This window comes from Bombyx mandarina, chromosome 11 (genome assembly GCF_030267445.1).
Source record: "Bombyx mandarina strain Sakado chromosome 11, ASM3026744v2".
Classification (NCBI taxonomy): domain Eukaryota; kingdom Metazoa; phylum Arthropoda; class Insecta; order Lepidoptera; family Bombycidae; genus Bombyx; species Bombyx mandarina.
This window is the reverse complement of record NC_143218.1, coordinates 3,279,574-3,297,891: the sequence shown is the minus strand read 5'-3', so window position 1 is coordinate 3,297,891 and position 18,318 is coordinate 3,279,574. Positions and strand designations below refer to the sequence as shown.

At 38.0% G+C, this 18,318-nt stretch overlaps 3 protein-coding genes and 1 pseudogene across 3 annotated transcripts in view; 3 read left to right on the top strand and 1 right to left on the bottom strand.

Moving 5' to 3' along the window:
- The window catches only part of nvd (cholesterol 7-desaturase nvd), a 167,026-nt gene that overhangs the window by 64,207 nt on the left and 84,501 nt on the right, over positions 1-18,318 (bottom strand). The gene's annotated exons all lie outside the window — the stretch shown is intronic.
- Positions 3,666-4,655, top strand: LOC114246643 (uncharacterized; annotated as a pseudogene).
- LOC114247333 (uncharacterized) lies at positions 10,804-11,463 on the top strand. The gene has a single exon (XM_028180266.2). It carries the CDS (start codon positions 10,804-10,806, stop codon positions 11,461-11,463), a length of 660 nt encoding a protein of 219 aa, XP_028036067.2.
- Positions 13,792-14,628, top strand: LOC149501905 (uncharacterized). The gene has a single exon (XM_089731544.1). It carries the CDS (start codon positions 13,792-13,794, stop codon positions 14,626-14,628), a length of 837 nt encoding a protein of 278 aa, XP_089587670.1.

The following is an 18,318-nucleotide window of genomic DNA, read 5'->3' as shown; positions in this document are numbered from 1 at the left end:
TATCAGGCGAATTAATGTCTTTAGTAACCAATGCCTTGTCATCTGGGTCTACTACATATAGCCCATCTTTTAAAGGTGCTTCTAAAATAGTTTTTCGAGGTGCGAACGGCGAAGCGTCTAGCGACTAAAATAAGAGCATAGAAATGTACCTAACAAGCCACGCGCACCGGCGACCGGCGAAATGTACCGAGCGAATCGCGCGGGCGACTTACGATGCGGCGGGCGAGCAAAACAAATGCATGAATGAGGACGGCGCAAGCCACGGAGTCGAGCGGTAGTCGCGGCGAATAGTGCAGTGATTAAATGAGTTTAGTTGTTTTCGCCGCGAATAACATCGTGTAATAAAAATCAAACCCGCAAAATTATAATTTGCGTAATTACTGGTGTTAGGACCTCTTGTGAGTCCGCGCGGGTAGGTACCACCACCCTGCCAATTTCTGCCGTGAAGTAGTAATGCGTTTCGGTTTGAAGGGTGGGGCAGCCGTTGTAACTATACTTGAGACCTTAGAACTTATATTTCAAGGTGGGTGGCGCATTTACGTTGTGGATGTCTATGGGCTCCAGTAACCACTTAACACAAGGTGGGCTGTGAGCTCGTCCATCCATTTAAGCAATAAAAAATATATATATATAGCTGAAATACTAGCTAGACCAGCTATTTGGAAGTCTAGCCACCCAATGTATTTCTCGTACTTCTTGTGGAATTTTCCATCTATAGGTATACTCCGATTCTTATTCAAATCATGTACTTCACAATCTTTTCCAAGGTCCTGAACCAAAAAAATACAAATTTGTAAGCAATATCGAGATAATTTCGATATAGACATTTCGCTGTCGGACTTCCTTACTAGTCGCGGCGGCGAACGGGAGTACCCGTGGCCTGCAAACGGTGCTGCGCGAATGGTCGCCTCATCCACCGCTTCGTCGTTCGCACCGCCGATCCCCGTGGCCAGGCCGTAACAAGCACATAGAAATTTCAGTGATTTATAATTATTTTAAGAATATTTTAGGAGTACTACTTTCGTGTTAAAATGATACTATTCATTACCATGCAATTTTTTTTTTCTACCTATGCTGATAGCCTTGAGAGGCTATTTCAGCTTCGCCCTAACGTTCGTAGGTGAGCTCGCGGGGCTCAACTGGAGAGTTGCTAACACTGACCCTAGCAAGAGCAGTGCTTCGCAGAATCTACCACCGGATCGGAAACGCGACCCACTGAGAAGATCCGGCGAGAAACTCAGTGGGCTCTGTCTATGGGTTAGTTCGCTCGTCGAGCCCTTCGTCGCAAGCGACGGGTTCGACGAGGACGGTGACCGGTACCATGCAATAGGAGATAGTTATGATACTTGTATTTTATAATAAAATTAATAATTCCTAAATTCATTACGTAGTTCAAAAAATGTAAATGTAATGCACACAAAATCTGTTTTTCTTGAAATGCTAATTATTTATAAGTTCAAGAAATATATTGCAGGGTCATTTAGTAGAAATTCATTTAATATGGAAGAATAAACTTAGTATGTATATATATACTCTATAAACAGGATTTTAAATAAAAAAAAATATTTACGTCTATATTAACTTAATTATTATTATCGAGAAGTATCTTGATTGATACCTAATATATATTACAAGGCTTCGCTTTTTTAATTTAATTGTTTTTATGATCGATCAATCACCAATAGACGTTGAATAAACGATAATTGATCAAAATGAATTAATCTAAGCGATAAAAATAAAGATATCTAGTAAGAGGAGGCAACTTTATAACGCCAGAAAGTCTACTTTCATTTGATTTAAACTTTTTTTTAAATTAGCGCCATCTATCGTTTGTACGTGGCGCAGTGTAGAGAAATAGATATTTTTTTAATACACAGATATGTTCGGTAGCTCGATACTGCATGTCGTGACTGTAAGATGTCATCTATTGTTCGACGACGAACTTTGCACATCGCTGGCATGCAGAATCTTCGAGAAACAACACATTATTAATATAATAGGTCAAGATCACTTTGTCAATGGCTTTTTATTGTAACATCTCTCGAGCTGCGAGGTGATTATATTCTTTGATTTACCAAAGTCAGTTTCATTAATCCTTGGTGTCGTGTGTTAAACCAGGGTAACGGGTTTTGAATTATTCTCCACACTGTGTCCACAAACCTTAATTAAATAAATTTTAAACGGTATGTCTTGATACGTAGGTCCTTATGACTGGTACAAACACGCACGTCATCTCGGATCCTCCCGATCCACTAACGGTGCTTTTAGGTACTTCAAGCACCGGTCACCGTTCTCGTCGAACCCGTCGCTTGCGACGAAGGGCTCGACGAGTAAATTAACTCTCAGACACAGCCCACTGAGTTTCTCGCCGGATCTTTTCAGTGGATCGCGTTTCCGATCCGGTGGTAGATTCTGCGAAGCACGGCTCTTGCTAGGGTTCGTGTTAGCAACGTCATCAGGTTTGAGCCCCGTGAGCTCACCTGCTAACGTTAGGGTTACGCTGAAATAGCCACTAAGGCTATCAGCTTAGGTAGGAAAAAAAAAAAACAAACATGTACTCCAGTTAGGGTGCGGAGCGTGACCTTCTGTTCACCTTCGGGATCACATAGCACCTTTCTATCTGCCAGAAGCGGGAAGCTCTAGCAAGTCGGTCCCAGGAAGGCTGCTTGACTTCGGTAGACATAGAACACATCCGCATTGCCAGCCTCGATCGCATACAGGAACCCCGGTTGCTGGGAAGTGATCCCGGTGAATCGTATTGTTTCTTTTATTTATATTAAAACTTTCTTGAGTGTTCGGTGTATCTACCGACACACCGTCTTTATTAATTTCAATATTGTAACTGTTTGAACCTCTCACTAGTATCTTATAACTATTATTGTAAATTTAACTCATTTTATGTTTTTATATCTGTGTTTAATAAATACAATATTGTTAATTTTAATTAGTTTTTTTTTATTGGTGTAATTCTCCCAGAGCGGTAAGTGGTGACGCCCTGAGATCCTCCTCACCGAGTCTCCTGTTCACCGGTTGTCTACCAGTGGTGACGTGTCTAGAAGTGGTGCGATTCGGCCCCGTGTGACGCGACTGGGCCTCATGTAATATCGGCATACCCAGGGGCACCCTCAGACACAGACACGTTATAACTTAAGGGTGACCATTTGTTTAATTAATTATAAATAAATAAAAGACGAACAAACAGTTTTTACATTCGAACATTAACGAACAAATAATTTAAAAAAAACCCAAAATGAAAAAAAGGTGGCGTGAGGTGATGGTTTGCTTAATAATATGTAATTGGCAAAAGAGACAACTACTTAAAATTCATCGGCCAGTTCACAGACAGTGATCCAGTTTTTTTTTTATTGTTTACATGGGTGGACGAGCTTACAGCCCACCTATTTTTAAGTGGTTTCTGGAGCCCATGGACATCTACAATGTAAATACCTTGACCCACCTTGAGATATAAGTTTTAAGATCTCAATATAGTTACAACGGCTACCCTACCCTTCAGACCGAAACGCATTACTGCTTCACGGTAGAAATAGGCAGGGCGGTGGTACCTACCCGCGTGGACTCACAAGAGGTCCCACAAGAGGTCAAGAGGCTTAAAAAATTTCCAGTTGTGTCTGAGAAAACCGTATCAAGAATAATACAAGAAGGAAAGACCGCTGCAAGTACTTAAAAAAAGATTGTGACACCAGGGAAAAGTCGTCCACCTCCAAATAAGATAATTATAGATGATTTTGATATTTGTACTATTCGCCATAAAATTCACCAATTTTTTGCAGTGTTGAAACAAGAATTTAATTTTAAAGGACATCGTACCACAATGCATAGAATATAGTCCAAAAGAAAAATATTAATGGAGCGCTCTAACACAATTGCTTGGCGTGCTAAATATATAGAAAAAATGCGCAAGATGCGAACCACCGAAAAAAGACCCATCGTCATGATGACATGAATTCAACCAATTTCCTCAAGTGGATGAATGAAAAATTAATTCCAAATTTGCCAGCAAGGTCTCTTGTGGTTATGGATAATACTCCATACCACTTTACCCAAATAAATAAAGCTCCAACCATGTCAACTTTAAAAGACGAAATGCGTAAGTGGTTGCGAGAAAGGGGTATTTATTTTGAAGAGAGCTGGACAAAACCCGTATTAAATAAACTTATAAAACAAAATAAAGAACCGCCTACTTATGCTGGAAATGAACTTTTAAAAAGTTACAATCACGAAGTTTTTAAACTTCCACCGTATCATTGCGATTTAAACCCAATTGAAAAATACGTGTGGCAGAGAAAAACTTGGAACAAAATCCAAAAAACATTATGAAACTTACAGAAGATGCGTTTGCAAGTGCAACACCAGAAGATTGGGCTATTCAATGTAAGTGTGTGGAGCATCTAGAAGATGAATATTTTAAAAACGACGATCTGATAGACGACCAAATGGACCGATTTATAATATTTGTAGCAAGTGATAGCGAAACAGAATCTGATAACGATAGTGATATGAATGTAGATGATCCAAATAGTCCTTGCAGTATGTCTGGAATAACCCCAATAGATGACCATAATTATACAATTCAAATTCAAAATGTTTTTTCTTTCGTTAGTACCATAGCGCTTGGAAATATAATATTAGTATAGATATAGATAGGTTAGGCCGATATCAAAAAATTTTAATTTTTATTGTGTTTAAATACTGTTTCTACCTATTTCTATAAAATCAGTTTAATTAATTTTTTTGGAAATTAAATTAAAGCGAATCTAATAGCGCAAGCTGACAGCACTCCATGGCGCGCCTGTAGCATAGACCTATATAGTAGGGACACGACATATTGTTCTATACGTACAATTGCTTATATAAATAGCACCCATTTTGAAGCACACACATAAACATATATCTATCTCGTTCTTACTCAGCACTTTAACTCGCAGGAAAACAATATAACAGTATTTCAGTGCGTACATAAAATGAAACATGAATATACGTAAATGTCTCCGTCTCCGTCTAATGAGGCCGAAAATTCGCCATGTTTAGCGCACCAAATGTCATTGTCACGTCAGTTCGGCCGTCTGTTTTTGGTTGTACATTATTTATTGACTTTGATATCGATTTAATATCATTGCTTATATAAAATTTCTTATTTTATCATGCTTAAAACATACAAAAATAATAATTAAAACATATTTTATAGGATCTCAACAAAGTCGATGCCCCAAAACTATTATCTATATATATTTAAATTCATTATGGAGCCCTCATCCGAAAAATCGGACACCATTTTTCGGTCGGAATCTATTGATCATGACACTAATCATAAATACCTCTTTAAAATATGTCATCAAAACATATTTAGACATTCTGTTTAGATATTTCGGGAAAAAGGCTACCGACAAAATCTCTTCGGAACTATTTAAATAAAATAGTTTTATTCCGCAGTGAGTAAAACACTATTGTAAATTCGTTAAATATTTAATAATTAAGTGATTTTAGAGAGGAAGTCATAAGGAATGACGTTTGTAATTTTATTAACGAATAAATGTTCTGTAGGTGTTTTTTTTTTATCAGGCGGTCCCTTGATAAGTTTAAAATTTGAATCACTTTCAAGCGAAAGTGATTCAAATGGTGCTGCGCACCTTCCTTGAGGTGCGCTGCGGTAGTGTGTTATGGACTTAAGAGTCAGCAAAACAATTAAAATAGATTGTAATAGTCTAAGAAAAACACGTACTCAAAATACGATAACATTCAGCATGCTAGAAATGGGCAGATGGCACTGTACTACGCCATATCTTTATGTTTTGCAGCAAACGACAACTTTATAAAATCAGTGTAGCAAATTTAAAAAATCGTCATATCGTTTACTTGGCAAATTTGAAGCACGAACTCGTCTTTGATTTCACATAATATCTAAATCACATCATCTTTGCACATAACAATATACTTACTTCCAATTATAGTATAAATTCTACAAATACATTCATATTCAACAATATTTAAAATAAAATGAGCCAAGAACGTTTATCGATAAAACCTACTAACATTAAAATCTTCTGGGCAGCACTAAAACCGCCATGTTTTGTGGCCAGATGACGTCACAGTGGCACGAATTTGTTGTTGACGTTTCATTTCCATAGGTTTCCTAGTTCAGTGGCCTGTAGCTTTAAGTCTATAATCTATGCCTGTAACGCCCCGTCTGCGAGACAGGGACTTTTTGGCGGGAACGCGAGGAGTGGAGTTGTGTGATTTGTTTTATTTTGTCTATTTAGTGTTTCTTCGGGTTTAAATGTTTAATAATGGTGGTTTATTAACCGTTTAATATCTGTGAATGTGCACAAATGTGGGAAAATGAAACAAAGCCGCTGGACGTAACTTCTCGGGATCCTCCAAAAATTCCACTGAAAAAATCTTAGTAAATGACCACCATTTTACTGAGATTATATTTCATCCCATATCATTTCATTTAATTTCATCCCAGTTGAGTAATGTCTCAAATTAATCATCTTCATTTCATTTCACTCGATAATATCATTTTTCATAAAAATATGAATGTAAATTAAAATAAGACATGACTTAAAGGTCTCAGTTAACAGGTCATAAAATCCCTTTAAAAAAAAAACTTTGGGACTAAAGATGGGTTAATATCGATATTTGTCAATATTAGCTAATACAAATATATTCGTTATGTAATATTATAATACCTTAACTAAAACGTGAATATCCAGATATCTTAATATACTAAAATATACTTCGATAAAACGGGTAAACGAGTTTAACCTAATACGGTATTCGTGAAATAAGTTAATAATCATCTATACTAATATTATAAAGAGGAAAGATTTGTTTGTTTGTTTGTTTCGAATAGGCTCCGAAACTACTAGACCGATTTGAAAAATTCTTTTTCCATTAGAAGCCGACATTGTTCCTGATGAACATAGGCTACTTTTTTTAATTTTTAATTTATTTATTTTTTTGATTTCATATGTGTTTTAATGTTTCCGAAGCGAAGCGAGGGCGGGTCGCTAGTAGATAATACACATAAATTAGTTGTTAATAATATAAATAGTATATTGTATCTAGGAATTTGACTCCATACTAAATATTTTACAAGTAATATTATGTACATTAAAATGAACATTATTATTAAATCAGAATTTGGTCAACATTGTACATTAATATAAACAACAAGTTAGTAATATTATTTATTTCTTATTGGTGCATAAAAACATCAGCTTTTTTACTTTTTCTACCGAAAGACTGGTACGTCGCTCAGAAACGTTCCAGATTTCGAAAAAATCCTCTGACACGGTACTGAGGTGGCTAGTACAACAGTTATAATAATATTATAATCCACGTACCGTTTGTTTAGAAAGTCATTTAGATTCAAAAATCAAACTTTTATTTATATTTTGAGAAGTTCTTAATAGATAATTAAATACCACCACAAAAATATATTGTCATCACAATTTATTACGTAAAAACACTTAATTTAGTTCTGGCCGTAGGTATTACGTTTTGTGTAAAAATATTTTAATTTATGAAATTAGTAAACAATGTCAACTATAGTAACCGGCAAACATCTTGAGCAAATGACCTTGACTGCGCAGAACCGAATTTTAGATCACTTTGGTGGTGAGGGTGAGGCGCGACGGCAGGGGAAATCGTATCGAGCGCGTTATTGGTAGATCAGTCGAACCTTGCGTCCCGCACCGCGCCCTCGTTCCGCTTGCTCCCAAAAGTACGCTTGCGTACAGTGAAAAGTCTATCGTTATTAATCGTTAAGTTATTTGTTATAATTGCTTGTTTACTTTGTTGCCATTGCTATTTGTTGAGTGTTTGTTGATTTTTTATAAAAAATACACTATGCCGCGACAAACTGGTGTAGTATTCAAAAGAAAGGGTACAAAAATTGTGTACGACGTATATTGCTTCATTATAAAACAGGGGAAGAATGATATGGAAAAAGTAAAACAGACTTCGGAAGCAACAAAAACATCAGTGAGTACTGTTAGGTGCATTATTAACGAAGCTAAAGGCTCTGGCTTGCTCGCCGTGTTTGGGACTCCAGGTAAGAAAAGATCAGGGAAGAAGAAAGTTGGAATGGATAGTTTCGTTCAATCTGTAATAAAAATATGTAATCATAATAACTACATAACAAGCAGCGAAACTCCGTACCGTAGAAAGGCATCGAAAAACTTAAAGAAGATATACATTTTAATGGCTGGGAATGAAGTTCACGACGAATTATGAAAGAGCTAGGCTTCAGATGGAAAAAAAAAAACAGAAAATAATCGGAAGCTGGTAATTGAAAAAAGTAACATTCGATTACTACGAATCGAATATCTTCAAAAAATAATTAATTATAGACAAAAAAGAAGATCGAACCGACCGAGTTGTAAACTACACCGATGAGCCCTATGTCGACTCATCACGATGATGGCGACTCGGGTGATGAAAACAGTGATGATGATGATGGTCAAGACTATGATAACGAAAAAAAAATTACAAATACCAGCTTCGCTTCAACTGAACCAAGACCTGGCAACAGCTCTAGTTTTGACTTAATAGGAGGAATATCTATTTTACCCCAAGATTAAATTATTACAATTATTAACCTATATTTTCTGTTGATGTTCTAATAAATATATAAAAAAATACATATGTTGATTTTAATAATTTAATTGCATTATGACGCAGAGTAAATAATGTTTTTGCACGTGAGTGTACCATGCGCAAACTTATCCCCACTACGTCAACAAATGCTCAAGAAGTTTGCCGGCTATTATACCTACTTCCGTTTTTCAAATCATGGTTTTAAAACCAACTAATTCGGAGGGAACAGGAAATAAAATTAAAATAATGAAAATAAACCTCCCCGATTTTATTCCAATAAATGTAAAAATGCACTATTTTGCCTTGAGTAGAATCTTTAGTTGAATCAAGAAATGAAGGTTCAAAACATAACATTAAAAATTAACGTATTTAAAAATTCCCACTAGCATCTTTGACATGTAAAAAGTGCAATACAAAATAGTCCTTAAACTCATAGTAATGTGTACTTACCTAGGCGGCACTGAAAATTTCGGGAATTAACGAAGTGACACAACATTACTATTTAAAAATGTATTTATTGCTTTTCGAAGTATTCTCCCCGAAATTTGACACATTTTTCCATACGATGGAACCAATCATTGAAGCAACCATTCCATTCGGAAGTTGGGGTCTCCAAAATGGCCGTTTTGTAGGCGAACACAACTTCTTCAGGTGATGAAAATATCTGTCCACGCAATTTATTCTTTATTTTAGGGAAAGTATAGAAATCATTAGGGCTTAAGTCGGGGCTGTACGGCGGATGGTCTAATAATTCTATGTTTTCTTGCTCTAAAAACTCTTTTGTTCTGTGCTCGGTGTGAGAACTCGCATTGTCGTGATGGAGGATGATGCGGCGGTTGCAGTTCTCTTTACGGAGTTCAGAAACGACCTGTGGCAAACAAATGCTAGCATACCATTCTGCATTAACCGTTCTTTGTCCCTCAAGAGGAATAGTCGTAACATGGCCGGTTTTGGAGACAAACGTGGCCACCATTTCTTTTGCAACACTCCGTGAACGAACAATTTTTGTTGGCTTTAACTCATTTTCGAACACCCAAACTCGTGACTGGTTTTTTGTTTCGGGTTCGTACGCGTATATCCAGGATTCGTCACCTGATACAATGTTGTATACAGCATTTGAGGATCCTGCGTGGAATCTTTCGAGAGTTCTGACGCACCAAATAACACGAGCCGCTTTTTGCTCTTCACAGAGCGAATGCGGTATCCATCGGGAAAACAACTTTTTTACACCTAATTGTTCATGCAAGATTATTTGTATTTGACTCATGCCAATGTCTAAAGTTGCCTGAATTTCGCGGTATGTCACATGTCGATCTTCCTCAATCAGCTTACGCACAGCATCAAAGTTTTCTTGGGTGACTGCAGTTTTTGGACGACCTTGACGGGGATCATCACTGAGCTTGACACGTCCACGTTGAAACTCAGCAAACCAGCGATAAATTGTGGTTTTGGATGGGGTTTCATCACCAAATGCAGAAATCATCCGGTCAACACACTGTTTTTGTGTTAAACCACTTCGAAAGTCATAATAAATCATCGCTCTTGAATTTTCTCGAGTCAATTCCATTTTCTCAACGACTAAACAAGTTTGACAAAACCTCGTGACAAGACCGAGAATATTTTTTTTAATAAATAAATGGTATTCGATTTTTAAAACCAAGGAGTTTTCAATTAAAAAGATTTTAATATGACAGGAACAGTGGAAATATTCCATTCCCGATACTTTTAGTGCAGCCCTCGTATTTTCATTGCTCAGTATATAAACATGTAGATTATCTCACTTACTCTTAGCGCATGCAGTATTGTTATGAATGTGATAGACAGATATCCGCGAGACACGTACGGCGTATGCCAGTATATTTTCGTGTGATAGATACTTCGCTAGAAGTAACAGTGTTCTGTGCACTGAGCAAGTAATCACTACGTTATAGTTCTGTGGATAGATAGGTACAACCCGACCGATGTGAGTTGGCTATTATTATGAATAAGTGAATATGGTGGATACGGAATATTAGCATATCAGAATTCGACGGATTACCGATACACGAATACAAGCTGTATTACGAATACCATAATGAATACTAATATATCGGTCTCACCCTTACTTGGGACATCTATGCTTGGGACATTCTCTTGTGCAAAATTTGCGAATCAAGGTTGTTGTATGTTTTAAAAACAAAAATGCAGGCAACCATGAAACCTTATGTTTGTAAAGTCTGTAAAAAATGTTTTGTATTTAAAGAGAACTTTAAAACGCACATGAGAATGCATCCTTCTGAAAAACGTTATGGTTGTGAAGTGTGCGAAAAACGCTTTACACAAATTTGTGAATTAAAACTACACATTAGAGTACATACTGCGGAAAAACCTTACATTTGTGAAGTATGTAGAAAAGGTTTTGCCCAAATTGGTAATTTAAAATCTCATAAAAAAATACATACTGGAGAAAAACCGTACATTTGTGAAGTGTGTAGAAAAGGTTTTACCCAACTTCATCATTTAAAATATCATCTAAGAATACACACTGGAGAAAAACCGTACATTTGTGAAGTATGTAGAAAAGGTTTTTCCCAAATTAGTAGTTTAAAATCTCATATAAGAATACATACTGGAGAAAAACCGTACATTTGTGAAGTGTGTAGAAAAGGTTTTACCCAACTTCATCATTTAAAATCTCATCTAAGAATACACACTGGAGAAAAACCGTACATTTGTGAAGTGTGTCAGAAGTGCTATGCACGAAATTATATTTTGGAAATACAGAAAAGAAGACATACTGCAGAGAAACCTTATGTTTGTGAAGTTTGTAAAAAAGGTTATGCACAAAATAGTTCCTTATGAGCACACATGAGAGCTCATACTGGAGAGAAGTCTCATGTCTGTCAAGAGTAAAGTAAAAGCTTTGCACACCTATCTAATTTGATAATTCATATGAGAACACATACTGGAGGGAAAGCTTATGTTTGTGATGCGTGTGAAAAAAGCTTTTTGGAATTGAGTTATTTAAAAATCCACATAGCAACACACACGGCAGAGAAACCTTATGTTTGTGATATGTGGAAACAATCTTTTGCACAGATGAGTTATTTAAAAAAATATATATGTAAAACACACTGCTGAAAAACTTTGTTTGTGAAGTGTGTTAAAAAGATTGCACATTTTCATTGTTAAAAAATGCAGATGATAACACATAAAGGAGAAAGATATTTCACAATTTGTGAATCACAAATTAGTCATTTAAGGACACACATGAGAATACATACAGAAGACAAACCTTCTGCTTGTGAAGTTTGTACAAAAGGTTTTACACATCAGTCATTTAAAAACACACAAAGATACCTACTAGAGAAGAAGCCTTAATATTGTGAATTGTGTGGAAACGGTTTTTCAGTGTTGGTAATTTTAAATCACATATGAAAATGCATATTTGAGAAAAACAGTATGCATGAGTAAACTGTAACAAAGCATTTGCACAAATTGATAGTTTAATAATGTATCTGAGAATACATATTATCATAAAATTCCTGATCGTTCCGAGAATTTCTAGGTTATTATGATTTTTTTTTTATGTAAATACATAATGTAGTGTACCTATGACTTGTAAATAACAAATGCCAATTGGAACTTTATGGTCCTTGCAAAACAACTCATTATAAGCTAGGCCTCATATTTTCTGCGAAATAAGCTTGAACACAGCCATGCAAAGTTATATTATATTCCATGCAATGCAAAGTTATATTATATTATTATATTCTCTCTACTTTGTCCAAACAATAATAATACAGTTAAAATATATGTTTCCAAATAGACAGATTCCATACCCATGAAGTATTGGAGTAGTATTCATATTTAACCTTGTCATAAAAGGTCAAAAGTTTTATTTTTTATGTTTTGGAGATAGGCAAAGTTAGGCAGATTTTTTGAAGCAGTAATGCGTTTCAGATTATTCGAAGCAGTAATGCGTTTGTAGATGTCTATGGGCTCCAGTAACCACTTAACACCAGGTCGGCTGTGAGCCTGTCCACCCATCTAAGCAATAAATAGAAACATGTACATACTTAGAACGAAATATTCGAGGACTGTCATTATAGAAAATAAAACTACATACGAGGGCTGCACTAAAGTATCGGGAATGGAATATTTCCACTGTTCCTGTCATATTAAAATCTTTTTAATTGAAAACTCCTTGGTTTTAAAAATCGAATACCATTTATTTATTTTAAAAAATATTCTCGGTCTTGTCACGAGGTTTTGTCAAACTTGTTTAGTCGTTGAGAAAATGGAATTGACTCGAGAAAATTCAAGAGCGATGATTTAGTGGTTTAACACAAAAACAGTGTGTTGACCGGATGATTTCTGCATTTGGTGATGAAGCCCCATCCAAAACCACAATTTATCGCTGGTTTGCTGAGTTTCAACATGGACGTGTCAAGCTCAGTGTTGATCCCAAAAACCGTCCAAAAACTGCAGTCACCCAAGAAAACGTTGATGCTGTGCGTAAGCTGATTGAGGAAGATCGACATGTGACATACCGCGAAATTCAGGCAACTGTGGCATCTACCTATCCACCTACACACACAAACACACACAGACACACACTAGCACACTTACTATGTATATTGTCATTTATATAATATATACATTTAATAAATAAATTTAATAATAACACGCACACATTTATACTACAACCATAATATTAGTATATTTACATATTTATTATAATTACACCGACATCACACGATAAAATAACGGCAATAGAATGTGCAACGAAAACGCACATTCTAACGGTATTTGCAGTGGAGTGTGCGGGGAGACAACCCCGCTCCGGCGCATCGTCCCAACCGACAGCGATTCTCTCGACTTCACGCAGATCGCATGTCGCCTATCGATAGCTTACTTATTTCGTAACTCTTTGTTTCCTGTATATTTATTAAATTCAGTTTCCACCTTGCTTTTCTATCTTACTATTTAATTCTATGAACTAATTATTCTTCGTCTGTGCTGTGCTTCCTGTTTGTGCGTGTTCAACTTGTTGTATGTAAATAAATATTAAACCTGGACCTTTAGTGATTAATTTCATTGACTAAAGTGGTGTAATTTAAATCGACAAAAAACTATTTAACCTAAAGTGGTGACCCCGGTTCAAGAACATTTTAAACATAAAATAAAATGAATACAACAAAAAATATCGCCGGTGATTCGAAAAACCAAGCGCACGTTTCCATTGACTCATCTGGTGAATCATGTCGTGTCGGAGTACGGATCCCACCGTTTTGGCCGCAGGAACCGGCATTGTGGTTTGCACAAGTGGAAGGACAGTTCGCGTTGGCGAACATCACAAGTGACGCAACAAAATTTTATTACGTCACCGCCCAACTTGACCACATCTATGCTGCCGAGGTAAAAGACATAATTATCGCTCCACCTGAAACAAACAAATACGAGAAATTAAAAACGGAATTAACTAAGCGACTATCCGCATCACGTGAAAAGGAAGTGCAACAGCTTCTCATGCACGAAGAGCTCGGTGATCGTAAGCCTTCCCAGTTTTTACGTCATCTGCAACACCTGGCAGGACCGAACATTCCAGAGGATTTTTTGAAGACGATATGGACCAGCCGTTTGCCCAGCAGCATACAGGCAGTCCTGGCTGCTCAGCCTTTAACTCCGCTTCAGACACTCGCCGAGGTGGCAGACAGGGTGAATGATATAGTACCAGCAACACCTGTAGTCGCTAGTACTTCTGCTACCACACAGAATACTATCGACCAAATGGCCAAAATGATAGCACAACTCACCAAGCAAGTCCACGCTTTATCAACTCGAGACACAATACGATCAAGGCCCACATATAGAAGAGAAAAAAGAAGCCGTAGCACTAGCAGATCACATTCTTCTCACAAGAAATATCCCAACTGTTGGTACCATGCAAAATTCGGCACAAAAGCGAAGAAATGCGTGAAACCCTGCGATTTCTATTCGGGAAACGCCCCGGGCAGTCGGTAATGGCGACTCACGATTGCCCTGGTTCTGGTCGCCTGTTCATCACGGACCGAAAAACCAAAACACAGTTTCTCGTAGATACAGGAAGCGACCTCTGTGTTTTTCCACGGACTGCAATTAAAGAACGAAGACAAAGAACCAATTATCAACTCTACGCTGCAAACGGGACACTAATCAATACTTACGGATATAAACATTTGGAATTGGACCTTGGACTTCGCCGCAACTATACATGGAAATTTGTAGTAGCCGATGTTTCCAAAGCCATAATAGGCGTTGACTTTCTAAGTTTCTACAACTTATCTGTTAACTGCCGACACAAACGTCTTGTGGACAATACAACCACATTACAAACATCTGCAACACCAGCCCGGTCTGACGTCATTTCTTCGATTCGCACGATATTGGTGAAGACGAACTATCACGAAATCTTAAAGGAATATCCAGATATAACTCGACCTTCTGGAGCTCCGCGTACAGTTAATCATAACACCGTGCACCATATACGGACAACCCCTGGACCACCAGTTTCCTGCAACCCTCGACGTCTGGCTCCTGACAAGCTAAAAATCGCTAAACAAGAGTTCGAGTCAATGATACGAAATGGCATCGCTAGGCCGTCAGAGAGTCCATGGGCATCACCGTTACACCTTGCTCCAAAAAAGGACAAGGGATGGAGACCATGTGGCGATTACCGCATGCTAAACGCGCGTACAATACCTGATTGCTATCCGATACGCCACATCCAAGACTTCGCCCACTGCATCAATGGTTGTACCATATTCTCCAAAATAGACCTAGAAAAGGCTTACCAGCAAATTCCTGTTGTTCCAGAGGACGTACCAAAGACAGCTATTACCACACCTTTTGGCCTGTACGAGTTCCCCTTCATGACGTTTGGTCTGCGTAATGCTGGCCAAACGTTCCAAAGATTCGTCGATGAAATAACTAGAGGACTTGACTTTTGCTACACTTTCTTAGACGATTTTTTAATTTTTTCGCATAACGAGCATGAGCACCAATCGCATCTACGCGAAATATTCAAGCGTCTTCAAAATTATGGCATGGTCATAAATAGTTCCAAGTGTGTTTTCGGAGTTGAAAAGGTGCAGTTTCTGGGATACACGATCTCGGCTGAAGGAACAACACCTCTCGAAGCCAAAGTAGAAGCCATCCAAAACTTTCCTGAGCCGAAAACCATAAAACAGCTTAGAAGGTTCCTAGGGATGCTTAATTTTTACAGAAGATTTATACCATCAGCTGCACAAACTCAAACTGCATTGAACAACCTCCTTACAGGCTCAGTGAAGGGCTCACATCCTGTCAACTTTAACGAACAGGAACTAAAAGCATTTCGAGACTGTAAAGATAGTCTGTGCCGTGCCACATTATTGGCACATCCAGACTGCGAAGCACCACTGGCATTGGTCACAGATGCGTCTGAGAACGCCATCGGCGCTGTACTCCAACAATACAAGAATCGAGGATGGCAACCATTGGCATTCTTTTCCCGCAAGCTAAGTCCCAGTCAGTGCAAATACTCACCTTACGATCGCGAGTTGCTTGCGATATATGAATCAGTCCGGTATTTCCGTCACATGCTGGAAGCTCGAAATTTCACAATTTACACGGACCACAAACCTATAACGTTCGCATTCCACGCACGTAAAGAAAAAGGCTCACCCAGACAACATCGTCACCTGGAATTCATATCTCAGTTCACCACTGATATCCGTCACATTTCGGGAAAGGACAACGTAGTTGCTGACACGCTATCTAGAATAGAAGAAGTAATAGCACCACTGGACTATGCACAGCTAGCTAAAGATCAAGCCGTTGATGCAGAGCTCCAAGATCTGTTAAAAGAGGGATCGTCGCTGCGTCTTACAAAAATCCAAATTCCTGCAACAACAACCAGCGTATACTGTGATATCAGCACTGAACACACTAGACCGTTCATAACAAGACAGTTTAGACGTCAAGTTTTTGATAATATCCATGGCCTCAGTCACCCCGGGGCCAATGCTACAATCAAGCTAATCTCACAGCGCTTCGTATGGCCCGGTATAAACAAAGATTGTAGAGACTGGACTCGATCGTGCTATGCATGTCAACGTGCCAAAGTAACACGCCATGTATCAGCACCTCTAGGCACTTACCAGCTACCTCAAGCCAGATTCCAACAAATCCATATTGATCTGATTGGACCTCTACCGATATCACAAGGTTACCGCTACTGTCTGACCGTCGTAGATCGCTTTACAAGATGGCCTGAAGTAGCACCAATAACCGACATAAGAGCTGAAACAGTAGCCAAGGCTCTACTAACGTGCTGGGTGTCAAGATTTGGCTGTCCTACAGAAATAGTCACAGACCGAGGAACTCAATTTGAATCATCACTGTTCAAACATCTCTCGGAGCTGACAGGTTTTCTTCATAAAAGGACTACTGCGTACCATCCTTCCTGCAATGGATTAGTGGAGAGATTTCACCGCCATCTGAAAGCCGCTATCGTATGCCACGCCAAAGAGAACTGGACGGAGATACTACCGTTAGTTTTACTTGGCATACGGTGCGCTTACAAGGAAGACCTGCAATCTTCCTCAGCAGAATTGGTCTATGGCGAAACGTTGAGACTACCGGGACAATTTTTTGACAGTCCTAGTGTGACACCAACCAATGATGTGTCTGACTTTATTGCTCGGTTACGTTTATTCGCCCAGCAATTAAAACCACAACCAGCATCACGACACGGACATAAGCCAACTTTTATATTTAAAAATCTCAAGACATGCAGCCACGTTTATTTGAGAGATGATGCAAAGCGCAGGTCATTACAACCTGCATACACAGGACCTCACACCGTGCTGCACAGAGATGATAAAACATTGACACTGCTCATAAAAGGAAAGTCCATCAAAGTAACGATAGACCGAGTGAAACCAGCCTACTTACTTGATGAACAACCACCAAAACACCAACCTGAAAAGGAAATTAGCATAGAGAGGCGTACCAGATCAGGTCGCAGAGTACACTTCCCTGACTTTTACCGCCCGTAGTAACGGTCTCCGCGGGGGAGTGATGTGGCATCTACCTATCCACCTACACACACAAACACACACAGACACACACTAGCACACTTACTATGTATATTGTCATTTATATAATATATACATTTAATAAATAAATTTAATAATAACACGCACACATTTATACTACAACCATAATATTAGTATATTTACATATTTATTATAATTACACCGACATCACACGATAAAATAACGGCAATAGAATGTGCAACGAAAACGCACATTCTAACGGTATTTGCAGTGGAGTGTGCGGGGAGACAACCCCGCTCCGGCGCATCGTCCCAACCGACAGCGATTCTCTCGACTTCACGCAGATCGCATGTCGCCTATCGATAGCTTACTTATTTCGTAACTCTTTGTTTCCTGTATATTTATTAAATTCAGTTTCCACCTTGCTTTTCTATCTTACTATTTAATTCTATGAACTAATTATTCTTCGTCTGTGCTGTGCTTCCTGTTTGTGCGTGTTCAACTTGTTGTATGTAAATAAATATTAAACCTGGACCTTTAGTGATTAATTTCATTGACTAAAGTGGTGTAATTTAAATCGACAAAAAACTATTTAACCTAAACAACTTTAGACATTGGCATGAGTCAAATACAA